Below are 18,478 nucleotides of genomic sequence, written 5' to 3'. Positions count from 1 at the left end.
TGTTTGGTGAAGAGACAAAGCTAAAAGAAAGTGGGAAGGATGCGCTAAGAGGATATTTTGGAATGAACTATATTGCGGTGATTATTTTGATCCTTCTTGTGGTTTTCAGAACTTGTCAGTCAATCCACCGTGCGGGAAAAAAAATGGTGGCTGTGCATTTTACCACAATACCTTGCAAACCTTATACAGCCAATAAGCACATAGCCATATTTTATGGCAAAAATTCGCCCCTGTACTAACAACATTGTGTATGCTAGGTTTAAAGTTGTTTAAGTTTTTCTGTGCGTTTTTAGGGTTTTCGTATGCTAAGAGTTATGGGTAAATGTACCATTCGCCATCTTTTTTGATACAGTGGATTCACGTGTGCAAGTTATCGGCAAATAGAGGCGTAACTACCAAGCCTTTTAAACAACATTCTGTTGTTCTTCAGTTAATTTAGAGTCAATAATCACTGAAACTGCTACAGAGTAAATATAATCCTGTGTCCGTTTCTGGCTTACACAGCGTAGTCTTCCAAACGGTAGCGCCATCAAACATTCATAAAATCCCGTGACAATCTCTCGTAATCATTCACCACCCGTGGGTGACCGCAATTACTGATCTTCAAGGCGGTCACGTGCTATTTAACTGTCGTTTGACATACCAGCCTTCAACTATCCAGCTGTTCATCTGGTGAAGTACTAGGAAAATCCAGCTGACTCATTTAATCTCCCAATTGATAGCATTTTAGCTTTACGCCTTTCGGTCTTCACCTGATTTCGCTTTCACCTTGTGGATCTTTTGGTCTTCTTTTGTCGTTTCTTCCTTTTCACTTCCTCCACTGCCACCTTCCCACTATCCTCACAACTTGTTTCAGCTTATTAATGCAAAAGAGAGAAAGCAGTTTTAACAACTGTTTTAAGAAAGCGCCTTGTTTACTTACCGTAAAATTCCGAAAAAACGCTCCCCAATTCTTCTGTAGAAAAGGCAACCCCCCCCCCCCCCCACCCTCCACCCCGATATAAGTTGATCGACTGTTAAGGCGCGAAAACACAGGTTGCTGCTATTCGGTCAAATTTTGCCGGTTTGAAGGTTGCGTGCGATATTTCATCGTGTGTCTGCCTCTTTAGGATTAATTGTTTGAAGCTTTTAATAAGGAAGTTTTTTTTGCGTGGTTTATGACTATGCGAGGAAAGCAGATCTTAGCAAGGGCTATTGAAATCCAAAAAGAAAATTGGGGGTAACCACGCATTTTTTAGAGATAAGCAACAATTATTGTAAATAAAACCCAGCAAAATACAAAGTAATGTATTGCGCTTTTTTTTCTCCTCATAGTTTTAAACCGCGCAAAAATATCCCTGTATTATTAAGCACCACCCATAGGAAACCCGAGTATCTCGAGATGCGCAGAACGTATGCGTAGTAACAATAGTAGGCACCCTGCTAAAGCTATTTTATTGCCAAAGTCAGCCAATACTAAAATGCAAAATTCCCTCCAAAATTAAAAAGCCCCACCCCACCCTCCAAAAATAAGCTCTCTTTCAACGACAGAAGCCCAGTGCTTTTATTGTACAACAGTAATGTGGTGCAATCTACCTTTGATCCCGGGCATCAACATCGCCCCGCTCTTTGTAGGATACTTTCCGCTAAATCCAGCAGGTATTAATGGCGTCTTCACCAAACTGGAGAGTTGAGCTGAGGAAAAGGAAAAGTAAAATATCATGAAAAATGACATTATAGAGCAACTACAGAAGCGCTAAGTTAGTTTGTAAAATGTCAAAACCAGCAATCAAGCTGTTCGGCTCCATGCCAGCGTAACACCTGAGAGGCGCCCGAGCGCGAAACCTATCAATGTACTTGAAATTCTCGTCGCTTTCTTCTTGGACTACGAGTAGTTTTCTTATTTTTCTCAGGGCGAGTGGAGTGAGCGAAATACACGAGCGTGCGCAAAAATCCCCCCACCCCCTCTCCTTGAAGAGATGTGACGCGCGTTTGTCCTAGCAAGAGGCAATTTTGCCGCCATTCGTGTGGTTAGCTCACTGACAGTTGTTTTTTTCTGTCTTGCTTTTACATCTTTTGTGCAAGACTGTGACATTGCACGCTGGCAAAACGAAAGGTTTTTTCGCTAAACCTTAGTTACAATGCAGTATAAACAGTAAGTTTTAATACACTACAAGAAATTTCTCTTCGTTCTTTTAGCTCTCCAGCTCAGCCATCCAGAAAGGGACTGCCAAGAATCTAGAGCTGCAAGCTAAATAGACCTTAGAGCGGTTTTCATTGAGTGTCGTAAAACCATAACCAAAGTAACTTACTCTAGCCAATCACAACAGACGCAAACAGCGTAATGAACCAATCAGAAATCGAAGCAAAAACACGTCACCGGCGCCAAGCGCGGGAAAACGTGTGTGAGTAAAGCACGATTTGTTTTGGTTTTGCTGCTGATTGGTTGATGAACGTGGCGCGTGTTTTGCTGGCCAATCACAGGGCGAAGTAAAGCAAAACCAACGCAAACGTGAAATTGCTTTCGACACTCAATTGAAAGCCGCTCTAATGGTATTCTCGTTATTAAACGGAATCCAGTTTGTGCATGAGGCTTAAGCAGAGGGAATCTTCACAGGCAAATATATATTTTTAATATATTCCCCTGCAAGGGCCTCCACTACAAGTTGCTAGATCCACATCAATACCAAGAATACAGAAATTGTTTATTGGAATGCTCAATACCTTTCATTTGCTTCAGCTTTTCCTGTCTCTCTTTCCTTTCTCCTGAATCTCCAAGATCTTCTAACCTGTGTGAATGCTCGTCAAAGGCAAATAACTAGTAAGAAAGAGTTTTGCTGCCAGGGGTTGCCGCAGTGATATGGTGACTTCATTCGTAAGAGCTGTACTATAACTATGAACACTGGAAGTACACAAGCCAAAATCTGACGAAAGAAAACATGAAACCGACGGCAAGCGCGGGAAAATAGACGGGCAGCCGGCAGAAGTCACATGTACAGGTCACATAGTTTTGTTTTAAAAATCTTTGTATCTGATTGGCCAATAATTTTACATTGAACTTAAGTGACACATGAAATGCAACGCATATGTTTGAACTGCGAGTCACAAAATGACGTATTTAAGGCTGCGGTTTTTTGGGACACATTTTTGAAATTCCAAAATCAGAATACCTCGAAATATTAAACAATTACATTATTCTTCTAAAACATTAATAAGAATTCGACTCGTTTACCTCAGCCATTTGGATATGTTTTCGTTACCAGGCAACAGATACAACATACATTTTTCATTGTATAGTTTCCTTTATCAAAATACACAAAATATGGCCCCCCAAAAAGCGCGCCCTAAAAGTTTCTTTCGTTGGTAATGGTTGGAATATACTCAATGTAAGAGTTTTTGAACAGCGCGTGGGGAGAACTATGGAATTTAATCAACAACCACTTTATCGACATATACTTTGTCAATCTTTGCAATAATCCCTTTTGAACTTCACAAAAGGATACAAATCTTCATCAACTTCAATGTCCATAGCTTTGGCGGAGGCAAGAATCCAGTCATTGCCAGACTTCTTCCGTCTAAATCTACAAAACAGCACATGATAAAGTACTTTTTATAAATAAACGAAAAGAATACACATAGGGGAAGGCGTCGTGGCCGAGTGGTTTGGGCGCCAGAGGTCCCAGGTTCGAGTCCCGCTCTGACCACTTGGATTTGTTTCACGGTAGCCCCGTTTTCAAATCCAAGGCCACGCTTTGTAAATGACCAACTGGTTTGCTTCCAACTAGCTGGGATTTTTAACAAATGTTATGTTCAGTTTGTATATTTCTCATTGATTTATAGTGTCCTCAATTTGCGCTACGGTGCTAAATACTTGGCACTTAAAGGCGCATTGTCAAGGAGATTTTGCTGTATGTTGGTAAAAACTGCTAAAACATTTGCCAATGACAAAGAACCACTTCTTTAACATGAAATTGCTCTTAGAGCACCGAAAAGAAATTATGAAAGGATTTATCCAAGGAATCGAAGAATAAACTATAAACTACAGTTTTTAGCGATTTCTCCAAAACTCATGGGAGGAACTTGAAAAAACTGGCCAACTTTTTCAGTTGCAATCCATTTCCATCCTATCCATCCGTAGACAAAAATGATTGATTTTAATTCCTGTACACTAGTAGGGTTATTTTTAACAAAGTTGAACCATTATTTTATCGCCTCCATCGATACACATTGGTTTTTTCGCTATTCAAAATGACACTAAAAACAGTGACACTGTCCCTTAAAATGAAGCCATTTACTTTTATTTTATTCGAATGAATGAGCTGCTCGCAGCATTTAGTGGAACGGTACGGTACTTGTTGTCAAATTTTTATTTAAGCGAAATTTTCAGAAGTTTTCCATATTTATGTTGCGGTGTTCTTGAGAGTAACAGCGACATGTCCATAGCATTTTGGTGATTGTCTTTTACTTACATGTGTTCTTCTTTGTCAATTTCTTTAGCAAGCGAGATTCTTTTTTGTATGGAAGACATGAAAGCTACGTCAACAGGGAAGGAGTCGAGGTCGTTTCCTGGAACAAAAAAGTAAATAAACAGGAAATAAATGAAGATTTGTGAAAACGCGAACATTTGGTAGGAACAAAGAAAAAACTCTGATTCCCGACGACAATACAACCCATGATGCTAGGCCCTCTAAATTGGGAGTCAACTGTCTATTATTAGGGGTGAGATACATGCATCTCTTCATTTGGGGCTACAGATCTGGGGCGAAACGTCTTAGGTACGATTCGACCACAAATCCTCACACCATACCTGCGTTGAGCGTCTTCATGATTTTCTTGTAAGATCCCAGTTCTTCCGGCCCCACAAGAACAACGCTTAAACCTTCCCTACTGGCTCTGGCCGTACGACCACTGCGGTGAATATAAAGCTGTAGAAACAACAAAGTAAGAAAATGAAGATATTCATCGAAGCTACAGATCTGTATGAAAACCATTATTTATTGCCTTTTGTCTTCCAGCAGTTTCTCTCAGAATCCGCGAAGTACCGTTTCTTGAAGCACAAAATTAATTTTGAAAAGACACAAAATTTCAGCTAACTGACAAGCAAACGACCTTGCATAACATAGTTAGTGGTTAGTCAGTGGGGAAAACACCCGAAAAATTATCGGTGACTTAACAGACAGTTAACGGGAGTTTCAATCCTTGCCTAATCTCAAGGTTATCACGCACCCCACCCCACTCCTACTGGTAGGTTTGAACATACGTCAGGATCCTTGGGAACTTGATAGTGAATCACGTGCTCAACTGCTGATATATCCAGACCCCGCGCGGCTACATCTGTAGCGAGAAACAAACCCGTAGAATTTAACTTGAACCTGAAAAGCGGGAAAATGACAAATCGAGGTTAACATGAATATCGCTTTCCTGAGTATACCTGTGTCACTCAACGAACAATACATCATACTCATTCATTTAACAGGCTTAAAATAATTATACAGTCAACTCCTTTTATTGCGGACACCCTCGAGCGAGAGTCCGTGTTCACTGAAATAAATTCCCGCTATTAAATAGCAGGAATTTATTTCAGCCAAACGTCTGTAATTTAATTTTGTTGCAGATTTAGTTGCTGTCTGTATTATCGGGGTGTCTGTAATAGCGAGGTGTCCGCAAGACGAGAATTGACTGTACCATCGCATTCATTCCATTGCGCATATGCCACACATTAACATTCAAACCCTAGCAGTATATGCAGGATGTTTGTTCCATGAACCTAGTTTAATGGCCTTAGCTCTAGTCTGAAATGTCAGCCGTCTCCTCCCCCGTACCCGCAGGGGCGCCCCCTGTGGGTTAGGGGGAGGAGAGGGCTGACATTTCAGACTACCTTAGCTCCCACAAGTCTCCTGTAGCTCAGTAGTCAGTAGAGCATCCAAACTAGTAGTCAGAAGGTCTTAGGTTCAACTCCTGAAAGGAGTATTCGGATTTCCTTTTTCAAAAATATGCCTGTGTCACTCAGTAAAAAATCCATCACTTTCATCAACCAAATTATTATCAAAAAGCGTCTTTTCGACTGATTTCGACAAAATTTAACGTTAAGTATAACACATGATTTTAACTGACCTGTCCAGGTTCTTTAACCTCTGTCTTTGTTGCATACTGGCGTGTAAAGCCCACGGATCAAAGTTTAGCAGTCTAAACAATGAACCCAGTCTCGTAACACAGTCCACCGTATTGGAAAACACCAGCGTGCGGCCTGGGTAACGGGACAGGAAATAGTAAAGATACAGATCCTATAAAGCAAAGGAAGGAAGAGAAACTAAGATGAAACAAGAACTAAGTGTGTCTGTTGAAAACAGTAAATTAATGAGAGAAAAATTATGCAAGAACTTGAAGTTTAATAGTGTCTATTTCTTCCTTTTTTTGGGGGGGGGGGGCATTCACTTGAAAACTCTTTGACATTCAAAATATATGAGAACAATGAGAAAATTTAACGCCTGTTGACACCTTCTGTAATAACAACAATTGACTCTTGTTTAAATGCAACTTGAAGGAAAGTGGCTTGCTAAAATATTGAGATTCCCACTGAACGCTTTCTAGGTGGAATAACAGGCAATCTGTGAATGGAATTTCTCCAACTGAATATTTTACGTTGCAAATGCAGAAAAATTTAATACTTGCTGATAAAGAAGACAATTCATGAATAGTCCCTTATTTTCCCAGCGATAGTAAAGCGACCGAACCACGTAAATCCACTGCCGAGTGGAAATTGCCTGCTTATTTTCTCTTCAACCGTATACATGTTGTCTCTCCTCACAGAAGGCAATTCTTGTGTTCGCACATGTATTTCGCTCGCTTCGCTATCCCTGAAAAAAAAAAAGAAAAAAAACACCGAATCGTAGAATTCTAATGAGAAAGATGCAGCAACAAACCTTTTCATCAAGGGAGCAAGTAATCTTTGTCTCTGTTAGCGTTTGCACTGTTCCTCTCTTGTTTGTAACATCAATCACTTAATTTACAATCACTTAATTTACAACTTTGTCCATTAACGACACTAAACACAGAGACCAAAAGAGATTAGATTACGCTATAGTAAGCATAACACACAAGGGTGAAAATTAAGAAGCATCCAAAGATTTTTTTAAACATCACTACTTGAGAGGAGCAGGGATGGCGCAGTGGTGAGAGCATTCGCCTCCTACTAATGTGGCCGGGGTTCGATTCCCGGACTCGGCGTCATGTGTGGGTGGAGTTTGTTGTTGGCTCTCAACCTTGCTACGAGAGGTTTTTCTCTGGGTAATCCGGTTTTACTGTCTACTCAAAATCCAACATTTCCAAATTCAAATTCGATCTGGAGAGTGTCCCCATGCTGTAAAGCGCATTGACCATCTTGTCATGGATTTTTGTGCTATACAATTACTTTTACATTATTGTTTTACTTTACGAAAACAAGTACACTGTATATGCACGGCTAAAGGAAATGATGACCAAAGATACAATGTCTTGATGTTAAAACATGTTCTCCCAACTAGCACTTAAAGGAATATATGAAGACCAGGAAGGAGATTGTACATGTTGATACTGGGGCTTAAACAAGGAATTACCCAAGGCTTCTCCTCTTGTGACACTCTTTTCTTTTCTTTTTCTCTTGAATGATTTAGGAAGAGTCAAGGTCGCAGAGAAGATAAATTTCTGCAGCGTTTTCTTGGCAGCAGTATCTTTATGGGACAAAGATTGAAATGGTGTTAGGCATTTATAATCATCATGTACAATCATGAACAAGAAATGGAACAAAGACCAGAATTACTAAGATTATAATCAGATGTGTTTTAGTTTACACTACAGCAATGGAATCACCCTACATAGAGTACTCAAGTGTGATGTCACAAAATAATATTTGAATTTTTGAAATTATGGGATTCATTAAAGTGCCCATAACGGAATTTTTTTTATTTTTTCATCTAAATTTTTACATCACGCGAAGAACGTCCGCGAAAAAATTTTTTGATTTGAATGAAACGCGAATTTTTTATGAATTTTACAAATCTTTAAAATCGTATTTTATTGCGGTCCACCCGCCCCGCTGATGAGAATGCCGACGGGCTCACAATAGGGCCACGTGACATGGCCTGTGACGTACATTCAGGAACCCTCGAGTCTATGCACTCATTTGACCTTCAGTAAAGTACATTCGCGGCAGAAAGAAAATCGTCAGATTCACCGGTAGGAAGGAAAAACTTAGCTCCAAATAAGTATATTCCATGGCAGAAAACTTATCTGACACGGAAAGTGAGCAAACCGCTGAAGAAAGCAGCTAGGACGAATTTGAAAGCGTCGAAGTCGAGGCGATAGATGGCGTCCACGAAACGAGTAATACGTGTGAACATGATGATACACTCGAACCGTACGCGGACGAGCCGATAGCAGACGAAGAATGGCTAAAAAGATATCGCAAGGAACAAGAGGAGAAGCGACGACTCGAGGAAGATTTAACGAAACGCTTGGAGAATAGAGTGCGTGTTAGTGGATGGTAAAGTTCTCACCTTGCATTTTGCATACGCGCTCTTCATTATCATCTGTCAAAACTATGGTCAAGTACTCGCATACATTCGAACGAATTATTTTCCATGTAGATGTACTTGTGGTAACTGTAGCCGTGATCTGCTAGCAAATATCAGCGAGTGCTACTGCTGCAAGGAACTCGAAGGCAATTGTGAAGCGCTGACTATCGACATTGTTCTCGCGGAACTACAGGAAGGACACGTGTTGAGCTGTGATAATAATAGCTTGTCTCGTTCTCTGAAATTTCGGCCGTAAATTTAATTGTAGGATGGAAGTTGTTAGCTTGTCCAATGAACAGGTTAATTTCCTTTTTGTCACTGTCCCACAGTTTACGAAATCCATTGTCTCTTTTAGGCGCATACGTCTTGCGAAATGTTCGAAGTCTACCAAGAGTTGACGTCTAATGTAATTCGTGTCTGTCACCGGTGTCGGGACAAATTTGAGCCCTTTAGAAATAACGCTAACAGGCTGTCGCCAAGTTGTTTGTTTGAAAAATCCTTCATGAATTTCTCGTGTTTTTCTCTTTGTGTCTCAATCCGTTTTTGAGCCAATTTTTTTCTGCGCTCTTTGCGCTTGTTATTTGTTTTGTGCCCTTTTTTATTTTGAACCCCCGTTGTGGTGGTTAGGTTTTCAGAGATAACGCTGTTATACTTTTCAACATTTTTATTGTCTGCAGAATTCTGCAACACATGTGTGTACAGTATTTGTTTGAGCTTGTTGAATTCTTGCTGCAGTTTATCTACCTTATCTACATCGTGGTTTACAATGTTTTCTGTGTTCGCCGAGTGCGACTGTTCTCGCATCGATCTATTTACATCAGTGGTAGCATTTGTGCTAGTATTTTTTGAGAGCTTGGTCTCAACGAAACTTTGCGGATCTCACGATCTATGAGAATAAATACCAAAACAATTACGCCATATTTTATAAAACTTGCGACTGAGTTAACAGTGAGGTCAAACTATAAACCTCAGAAGGTTACAACGCTTAGAATGACACAAGCGGGTGTGAACATTCAGTATCGAAAGCTTACCATTCGCTTTTCCCTGCTCCTCTTCGAAGGTGGCTCTTGGTCTTCGTCTTCCCTTCGCTTAGCTGTTTTAAAGGATAAACACAAGCGCGATGTCATCCTACTTCAGTTCACGTTTTAAGTTTAAACCTGAATTCATCAGCCTTGTGAAATCCTCGTCATTGAAGTGCATCGAGCGCAAGGACGAGGTCTTTCCAGGCGCGCGTCCACATCTTCCTCCGCTCCAGCATAAAATCGATCCATTTCTTTCGCCTCCTCAGTTTTTGCGGGCATGTGGTGCCAAAGAAAGGAATCCTGTGCATGCTTATTCCATTGGCTTCGTCTTTGATGTTTCCACATCTCGCTGCAACATATCTTTCCGGCATTTTCAAGAAACGTGCAGAAATACCGCGACTTGTTTTCAGTGAGATCCAGAGAAAGGCTGAAGTCACGTGTTCCTGAATCTACGTCACAGCTCTTGCTAAACCGAGAGGAGACTAATGCGAATGGTGGGCCAAAATGGCGGCAAATTTGAACGTCTTATAAAATTCATAAAAAAATTGCGTTTTATGCAAATCGAAAAATTTTTTCACTGAAGTTCTTAGGGTGATGTTTAGATTCAGATAAGAAAATAAAAAAAATTCCGATATGGGCACTTTGAGATGATTGGAAAGAGCATGATGGCAAATAGGCATCTTATTGCAATTTGGGGATGATATGAGACATTTAAACACTGTTATGTTCTGACTAGGACACCATACAAATCCTTTTAATTTTGTTTAGAACTTGTATGGAGTCATCAAAGCACCACAGTGCTAATATCTCACCTCCAAATTGCAAGAAGATGCTGATATTTGGAAAGCAGACATTTTTCATCATGCCCGTTCTGAATATCTTGAAGTAAATCCCACAATTTCAGTAAGTAATCACTTCTGCAGAACTCTTTTGCACATAATTGTATGCAAAATGACGGCAAACACAACTTTACTTGTGATTGGTTGGCCATTCTCTTGGTGCTCTCTACTATCACTGTATGGACAAATGAAAATTAAGAGTTACAATGTACATTACACTCAGAATAAAGTTGACACAAGTTTATCCAAGGCTCTTGTTTATCAGGTGCTAGACAGGTAGAAACGAATGTTTAGTTATCAATAGAGTTGACAACGAACGGTAAATTGGCCACTGTAAAGAGATTCGAGTGTTGAGGTTTCAAGCGTTAGCCTTCTGTCAGAGCGAATCAAGGAATTGTGGGTTGTATGTGTTAACATGTCTATAGTGACCAGCTGAGCTATGTTATTGGTAGACGCATAGTAACGTGGAAAACAAAAAGTGTTCACTGATTCCGTGGGGATTAAGAGTGCCAATTTGGAAGATGAATTTGTGTTCTAATTAGTTTTGTAGGGTAGCCTAACTTCGAAGTCTCTGGCTCCTTGAAATTTGCCTTAGAAAACGGCCTTCATTTTATGACCCTTTATCGAATTAATAATCATGCATCTAACACAGGAAAAAAATTTTGAAAACACATTAATGGAGGGAAAAAAATAAAAAAAAAATCAGACAGCATTATTAGACCAATAAAGTGGATGAAATTCCACATGTAAGTTCAGGTGTTCAGGTAAGTATGTTTACAAATAGACTCTTAGTTGCCCAACATTGTGCTGACAGACTATTTCAGGATGATATTGCTTATTATGGTCTACCTGACTGAAAAAAAAAATCAATCAACAGAATACATAATTAATAAGCTTTAGGAAAAATATACTTTGTTGAGGTTTACATTGATTGATTGCACCCAACAATGCAATACGTGTTTTTCCTACCTTTCAATAAAAGGGAAAAATAATAGTCACTCTTGAACGAGCAGAAAACTTGGAATACAACAGACTAGCCTTCAGCAAGATAACTACATGTACAGTCAATGGGAAGCCTCTTAATCATTTCAGAGAACACTTTTGTCTCGTAACATTAACCTTTCTACCAAGTGAACATAGATAGGGGTAGGGGGTCTGTCCTATAGTACTGCACCTGTCACCGAGATTAGATTACTGCTTCCACTTATTTCCTTCCCAGTGACCATCAGCCAAGCCCTTGATGCAATTCCATGCCACTGAATGCAAGGAACTATGTCCATAGCTTTCTCGCACATACCATCCAGCTCCAGGGTTTTGACGATCATCCACATAAAAAAACAGTTTTGTTCAAGTGTTTTGTGTCCTTCTTGGACACTGGTTATGTTTGCTATGTAGTCATTGCCATGTTCACAAGAAACAATGACCATATCACCACACTTGGGATAAAATGGAACAATCACATCAGCATATGACGCAGGCAACCTTTTCAGCATTGGGTCAATGGTAATGAAGTGACTTGGGTTTGTCAGGTTTTCAGGATCTGGATAGACCATGACTTTGCGAAGTATTCTGAACGTGTGAAAAACAACCTGCTGGGTTGAGGGAACAACCATCTTTTCAAAATTATAGCAGTAAATTTCTGGCATTCCTTCTTCATCTTTAATTGCAGAGAACAGTTCACCTCTTAACAAAGAGTAAAATTTGTCATCCACCGAAGCACAAATAAAGTGTCCAATGTTAAGGTTACCCGATACCTTCAGAGGTGTCTCACGTTTAAGCGATGTAGCGCGTCCAGTTTAAACTGTAGATACCTAAACCCCTATATCAAATTAAAGCTTATAGAGCTGACTATCAAACCATACCAAGAATTTTGAAATAAAATGAATTGTCGAGTTTTTCAAGACCTCTAATTGCGAGCGTCCGAATCACCTTTTTAAAGCTACAAGTCAAAGTGAATTTTGTTTTTTGCTAATTTCCGGACCCAAAGCGCTAAAAAAACGTGTCTGCGTTTTGCCATATTCAATCGCAGTGAAAAGTCATAAAGCATTTTCGAAATAGGATGAAAAAAATGTGGAGTAATCGTACAAAAATCGCTCTCGGAGAAAAACTATTTGGAAAGAAAAAATTCGCAGACAAGTTTTTGTTGTTTATAGGTTAAACTAGCCACTGTCCAAATTTGAAGGCAAACGAACAAATTCCTTTTGAGTTTTAGCTCTTTGAAGTGGCTCCTCCAAGTGAAAAAATTTATTCAAGAAAACAGCGCTAAAAATTCGGCAATTCACTTTAGTTCAAAATTCTTGGTTTAGTTGGATAGCCAGCTCTATAAGCTTTAATTTGATATAAGGGTTTAGGTATCTACAGTTTAAACCGGACGCACTACATCGCTTGGACGCGAGACACCTCTGAAGACACCTCTGAAGGTACCGGGTAACCTTAACAACAATCTCTTGGTCATTGTCATCTGCTACAAGAACGCTTTCTCCAGTTTTAAACATAACGCCATTGAAACCTGAAGGTTTCCATAAACGGGAGTACTGGAAATATTCATCCTCAATCTTAGCTCTTGGAAAAAGCGGAATAAGCAATGACCTTTCATTAATCGATAACTTAAACTGATTGTTTTGCTGTTTCCCAACAAGGATTCCACCACTGACATCTTGGGATGCTGGAAGTTCCGATGAAAGTTCCTTGGCTTCAGACAAACTACTTGCACATACTCTAGCACGATCAGATTTTCCTGATCTTGGTTGCTTTGGTAAGCTTACCGTGACTTTGCTTTTCAACCTTTTCAGTCGTTTTCTTCTAGCTTCTGCCTTTGCAAATGTAAGTTCGATGTTTTTCTTGTTTGAAGAAGTGGCAATGTAATGAGATACAGCCCTTTCATAAACTTCACACCAGTAATTATCAGGGGATGAGAATCGTGTTATGTCTTCAGTGGTGTGCTCCAGGCTGTGGGCATTAATAACACATTGGTCTAGACCTAACTCTTCCTCGACAAGAATCATATGTCGCCTTGAGAAGTTATTGAACAGTATCAAATCATCTTCCCCCCAACCAGCTCTTCCATAAAAGTGTAGTGTCCTTGTAGTGACGTTTATGTCACGTGAGCTTAGCAACCATGTGCTTTGTATAGTCCGCCATCTTGTCAATAGAATTTTTGTGTTCCTGGAGTCTCGCGTGTTTTCTTCTCTTGCGAAGCTGTAACATTTGGCGACGAGGATAAAGTCGAATACAAGACAAGCTTGTCTGGAATTCTGAGCTATGGCCGTCTGTTTAAGTGGACTAACGGGTCCTGCGGCGTTTGACACAGTTGACGAGCCTGCCACTCTTTGGCAGCGTTGGCGAATTTGGAAAGATGAATTCGAGCTCTTCGTGACAGCATCAGGCATCGACGACCCGAAACAGCAACGAGCACTTCTTTTACGCCTAGCAGGACCGGGCGTACGAGAAATCTTCCGTACCATTCCCGAGGAAACGAAAGGCAACGATAAAGAATACAAGAAAGCGATGGATTCGCTAACTGATTATTTCAAGTTGAAGAAGAACATTCCAAAGGCGAGACAAAACTTTCTAGGAGCGAGGCCTGCCCCAGGTGAGCGCACAAATAACTTTGTAACCAGACTTAGCAGCTTAGCTGAACATTGCGAATATAGAGAAGAGAAGGGCAATATGACGAGAGACCAAGTGCTAACACACATCAAGGACAAAAACTTGAAGTCTAAATTATATCGGTCCGAGAATCTAACCTTATCCAAGCTCTTAGAAGTAGTAAGCCAGTATCATGATAAAGATGCTCTGATCCTTGTCCAAACTGAAGAGGACATCAATAGAGTGGAGCTTGTTGAAAACCAAAATAGTTCGAAATTCCAAGGAAGATGTTGGAATTGTAACAAAATTGTGCACTTGGCCAAGAACTGTCGCTGCTCTCGTGACCACGTTTGTGAATCTTGTGGAAGACTAGGTCACTTTGCTGTTTGTTGCCGTCACCAGCCAGAACATGCCAGCAACAAAAACCACGCAACCAGTCAGCAAGAACCTCTCTGCAGACCAAAGGAGGTGGGAGACGAGAGAAAGTACATGCTGTCAGCCAACAAGCGGATGACGAGGAATCAGAAGATGACGCATTCTACGTGTTTACTGCCTCCAGTGGTGAAGCCCTTGAAACATTAGAACTGCGTATAAATGATAAGATAATTGATGTTATTGCTGATTCAGGTGCTAGCTGTAATATCATGTCAGAACATGTGTTTCATTCTCTAACAGGGGGGAAAGCACCCTTAGCAGGGTGTAATAAAAATGTGTATGCATACACGCACCCACAACCTCTAGAGCTTAAGGGAAGCTGCATGTTAAGAGTCTTTGTGCCACAGACCAAGATGTCAGCCATTGCAGAATTTTATGTTGTCCCAGGGCAGGCTGCAACTCTGCTAGGTCGTAAAACGTCAGAGATGCTTGCAATCCTTAAGGTTGGAATTAACGTCAATAACTGCACCACAAACACTGACTGTGCGCAACCTCTAGACAACAAAGCTGCTCTCAGACTTAAATTCCCCAAAGTTTTTGAGGGCCTCGGCAAACTAAAGGGCTATCAACTGAAGTTACACCAGGATGACAGCGTCCCACCTGTGGCACAACCCCTGCGCCGGATACCATTTAGTAGGAGGCAGAAGTGACAGCAAAGCTGAAGCAGTTAGAAGAGCTGGATGTCATTGAAAAAGTCAATGGTCCCACTAGCTGGATCAACCCACTTGTTGCCGTAAAGAAGCCCAACGGAGACATTTGCATTTGTTTGGACATGAGACAGGCGAATCGTGCAATCCTCAGAGAGAAACACCAGGTTCCCACAGTGGAAGAAACCTTACGGGAGATTTCAGAAGCAAACGTTTTCAGTAAACTCGACCTAAACATGGCGTTTCATCAAATAGAGCTCCACCCTGACTCGCGTGACGTAACCACCTTTGCAGCCCCGGATGGCCTATACCGATACAAACGACTTTTCTATGGCGTCAACATGGCAACAGAGAAGTTTCAGCAGCTAATATGGCAAATACTGAAGGACTGCCCTGGCGCTTACAACTTGCATGATGATGTGAGAGTAGTTGGGCGTGACCACAGGGAGCATGATGAAAACCTTGACAAAGTAATGCGCAAGTTTGAAGAACATGGACTGACCCTTAACTATGAAAAGTGTGTCATTGGAGCCAAGAGCATGGAGTACATGGGAAAAGTTCTCACAGGAGAGGGGCTGCAGGTCTCCAAGAAGAGAGTGGAAGCCATTGTTGATGCACCGAGACCCCAAACTCAATCCGAAGTGAGAAGCTTCTTAGGATCTGCCCAATTCTGTGCCAAATTCATCCCTGGATTTTCGACAATATCAAGCCCCTTGTGGGACCTAACATGTACTGGCAAGTCCTGGAAGTGGGGTACCAAGGAAGAAGAAGCGTTCGAACAAATTAAGAAGTTGCTAACAAACGCCCCAGTCATGGCCTACTTCGCCAAAGATGCTAAGACCCGCCTTATAACAGACGCATCCCCTGCTGGCCTTGGAGCAGTCCTAGAGCAACAACAAGAGGATGGTTTATACAGGCCGGTGTACTATGCCAGCCGCAAGCTGAGTAATGTGGAGAAGAGATACTCCCAATTTGAAAGAGAGGCACTAGCTGTCAAAAATTCTATCTTTACTTGTCTGGCATCGAGTTCGAACTCCGCACAGACCACAAACCGTTAGTAACTGTCCTGGGCGTCAAGAGCACACCCCCATCGGCACGCATAGAGAGATGGTTTTTATACCTTCAGCAATTTCGTTACGTAGTGACACACATTTCAGGGAAAGAGAACTCTGCGGATGCTCTAAGCCGGCTCCCAGTAGGTCCAGCTCAGGAGCACGATGCCCGTGAGAGCACAGAATATGCCTGCAGCATAGCTAGTAAAGCCGTACCAGCAGTACACCCCAAGAAGTTGAACAAGCATCTGCAAAAGACCCCACCTTACAATTGGTGCGTCAAGCTATTACCTCAGAAGACTGGAGTCGCTTGTCGGGCACGATGTACAAGGCTTTGTCAGAAGAACTGTGGGTTCTTGGCCAGCTTGTCCTCAGAGGAAACCGTATTGTCATGCCTGAAAGCCTCTGGGAGCATACTATTGCAATAACACATGAGGGTCACCAGGGTATGAAACGCACAAAGGCCCGTCTCAGAGAAAAGGTATGGTGGCCCAACATGGACAAGCAGGTCGAACAGTTTGTTAAAGCCTGTCATCCTTGCCAGCTAGTCGGCCCTAGAAGCAAGACTGAACCTATCAGGTCAACAACACTACCTAAAGTTCCATGGGGCGACATCGCCGTTGACCTATTGGAAATTCCCGGCGGAAACCACCTGCTCGTAGTAGTAGACAACTACTCGTGCTGGCCCGAAGTTATCTTATTAAAAAAGACAGATGCATCACACGTCACAAGAGCTATGGAGAGTATCTTTCAAACATATGGCATACCTGACAATGTCCGCAGTGACAATGGCCCGCCATTCTCCTCCGCAGAGTTCGAAGGCTTTCTAGATTACCTTGGGATAGTTCACCTAAAAGGAATCCCATACTGGCCGCAGAGTAATGGTGAAATCGAACGCTGTAACAAGACTCTACTGAAGATAATAAGAATCGCCACTTTAGAAGGTAAAGATTGGAAAAAGGCATTACAAAATTTCCTCTTCCAGTACAGAACCACACCTCACACAGTGACTGGACTGTCCCCCGCCGAGCTCCTGATGGGTCGACGCCTCAAAGATAAACTTCCAAAAGTAAGCATTCCAAGTGAAAGAATCACCGAGGCTCAGTGGCAGCAGCTTCTTCGTGAAAGAGACGCACGGGAGAAGCTTCGACAGAAAGAGTATGCAGACAGCAAGCGGTCAGCGCAGTACAGTGACATTGTTGAAGGAGATCGCATCCTGCTCAACAAGAGCCGTGACAACAAACTGTCTCCCAACTTTGAACCAGTACCATATAAAGTGGTGGAAAAGAAGGGCAATGCTGTCCTTATAGAAGATCAGGAAGGAAACACGAAGCTATGCAACGCTAGCCACATGAAAATGTTTCTGCAGCCAGGCCCCTGCACTGAAGCCACTGAAGCCAGTGGAGCAGATGAAGCAGAGGACATGCCCACTGGAAGGCAGGCGGAAGCAGCTGCTTTGATCCCGCCCCCCAATATTGAAGCGCATCCTACCCTATCTGCTGAATCAAGTGCAAGTCCCCTTCCTTCTAGGCCCACTCGTGTTAGGCGTCCTCCTGAATGGATGAGTGACTTTGTGTCTTTTTGTGCTTGATCATTTTAAACCATGCAGTTGCTGATCTATGTAGATGACTCTATGTCAATTTATTTGTTTGTAGTTTCTGGACATTGGACATTAATTATTTGGACATAAGCTGTCTCCATGTTAGGGAGTTTTGTATTAAGTGAAGGGGGGATGTAGGGTCGTGGTAGTGACGTTTATGTCACGTGAGCTTAGCAACCATGTGCTTTGTATAGTCCGCCATCTTGTCAATAGAATTGTTGTGTTCCTGGAGTCTCGTGTGTTTTCTTCTCTTGCGAAGCTGCTACAAAAAGTACACCATTTCTGCCATTCTAGCAACCAGGACCCAAATTTCAAACTCTTTGCCCTCAATCAGACCCCCCACACACACACATTCAGAAGCTGGAAATGAAAATTTTCTATATTCTTCTGCTTTCCAGTGGCAAATCTTACAGACAGACTTTGGTATCGCCCATCCTTAAGTTCACTTGTCCATGGTACGGCTTGTAATCTTTCATCCAAGATTGACTTGTCGGCCAACTCTTCCCGGAGGTAACGGTTGAGATGCTTACTCACCACGTTAAGGGGAATATTGTGCATCATGTCAAATACCATATCTGTCAGCACATTGAACCCATACAGCTTATGCAGTCGGTGGAGTATAGATAAGCCGGTATATCCACTTTGCCTTGCTAAAGCTCCTTGAACAGTGGCTCGATCTTCATTTTCAATTTCTGACATTTTAGAATACATCCTCTTCCAATTAATTACGAGGTGGAACAGGAAATCTACCACGATATCTGTTC

The 18,478-nt window shown here is 41.7% G+C and overlaps 1 protein-coding gene and 1 pseudogene across 1 annotated transcript; both read right to left on the bottom strand.

The window, feature by feature from the left end:
• Positions 1–99: 99 nt before the first annotated feature.
• LOC146457269 (ATP-dependent RNA helicase DDX24-like) lies at positions 100–7,746 on the bottom strand. The gene is made up of 10 exons (XM_085092118.1): positions 7,575–7,746; positions 6,903–6,979; positions 6,094–6,263; positions 5,240–5,351; positions 4,787–4,904; positions 4,449–4,545; positions 3,483–3,560; positions 2,704–2,768; positions 1,576–1,674; positions 100–856 (listed from the first exon to the last, which is right to left on the bottom strand). Exons 1-10 carry the CDS (start codon positions 7,744–7,746, stop codon positions 765–767), a joined length of 1,080 nt encoding a protein of 359 aa, XP_084948244.1. The 3' UTR covers positions 100–764.
• A 3,837-nt stretch (positions 7,747–11,583) lies between these two features.
• Positions 11,584–18,478, bottom strand: part of LOC146457268 (uncharacterized) — a 9,034-nt pseudogene continuing 2,139 nt past the window's right edge.

This window comes from Pavona decussata, unplaced genomic scaffold (genome assembly GCF_977016875.1).
Source record: "Pavona decussata unplaced genomic scaffold, jaPavDecu1.1 SCAFFOLD_244, whole genome shotgun sequence".
In the NCBI taxonomy this organism is placed as follows: domain Eukaryota; kingdom Metazoa; phylum Cnidaria; class Anthozoa; order Scleractinia; family Agariciidae; genus Pavona; species Pavona decussata.
The sequence above is the reverse complement of the archived record's forward strand: the minus strand, read 5'-3'. Positions and strand labels throughout refer to the sequence as shown.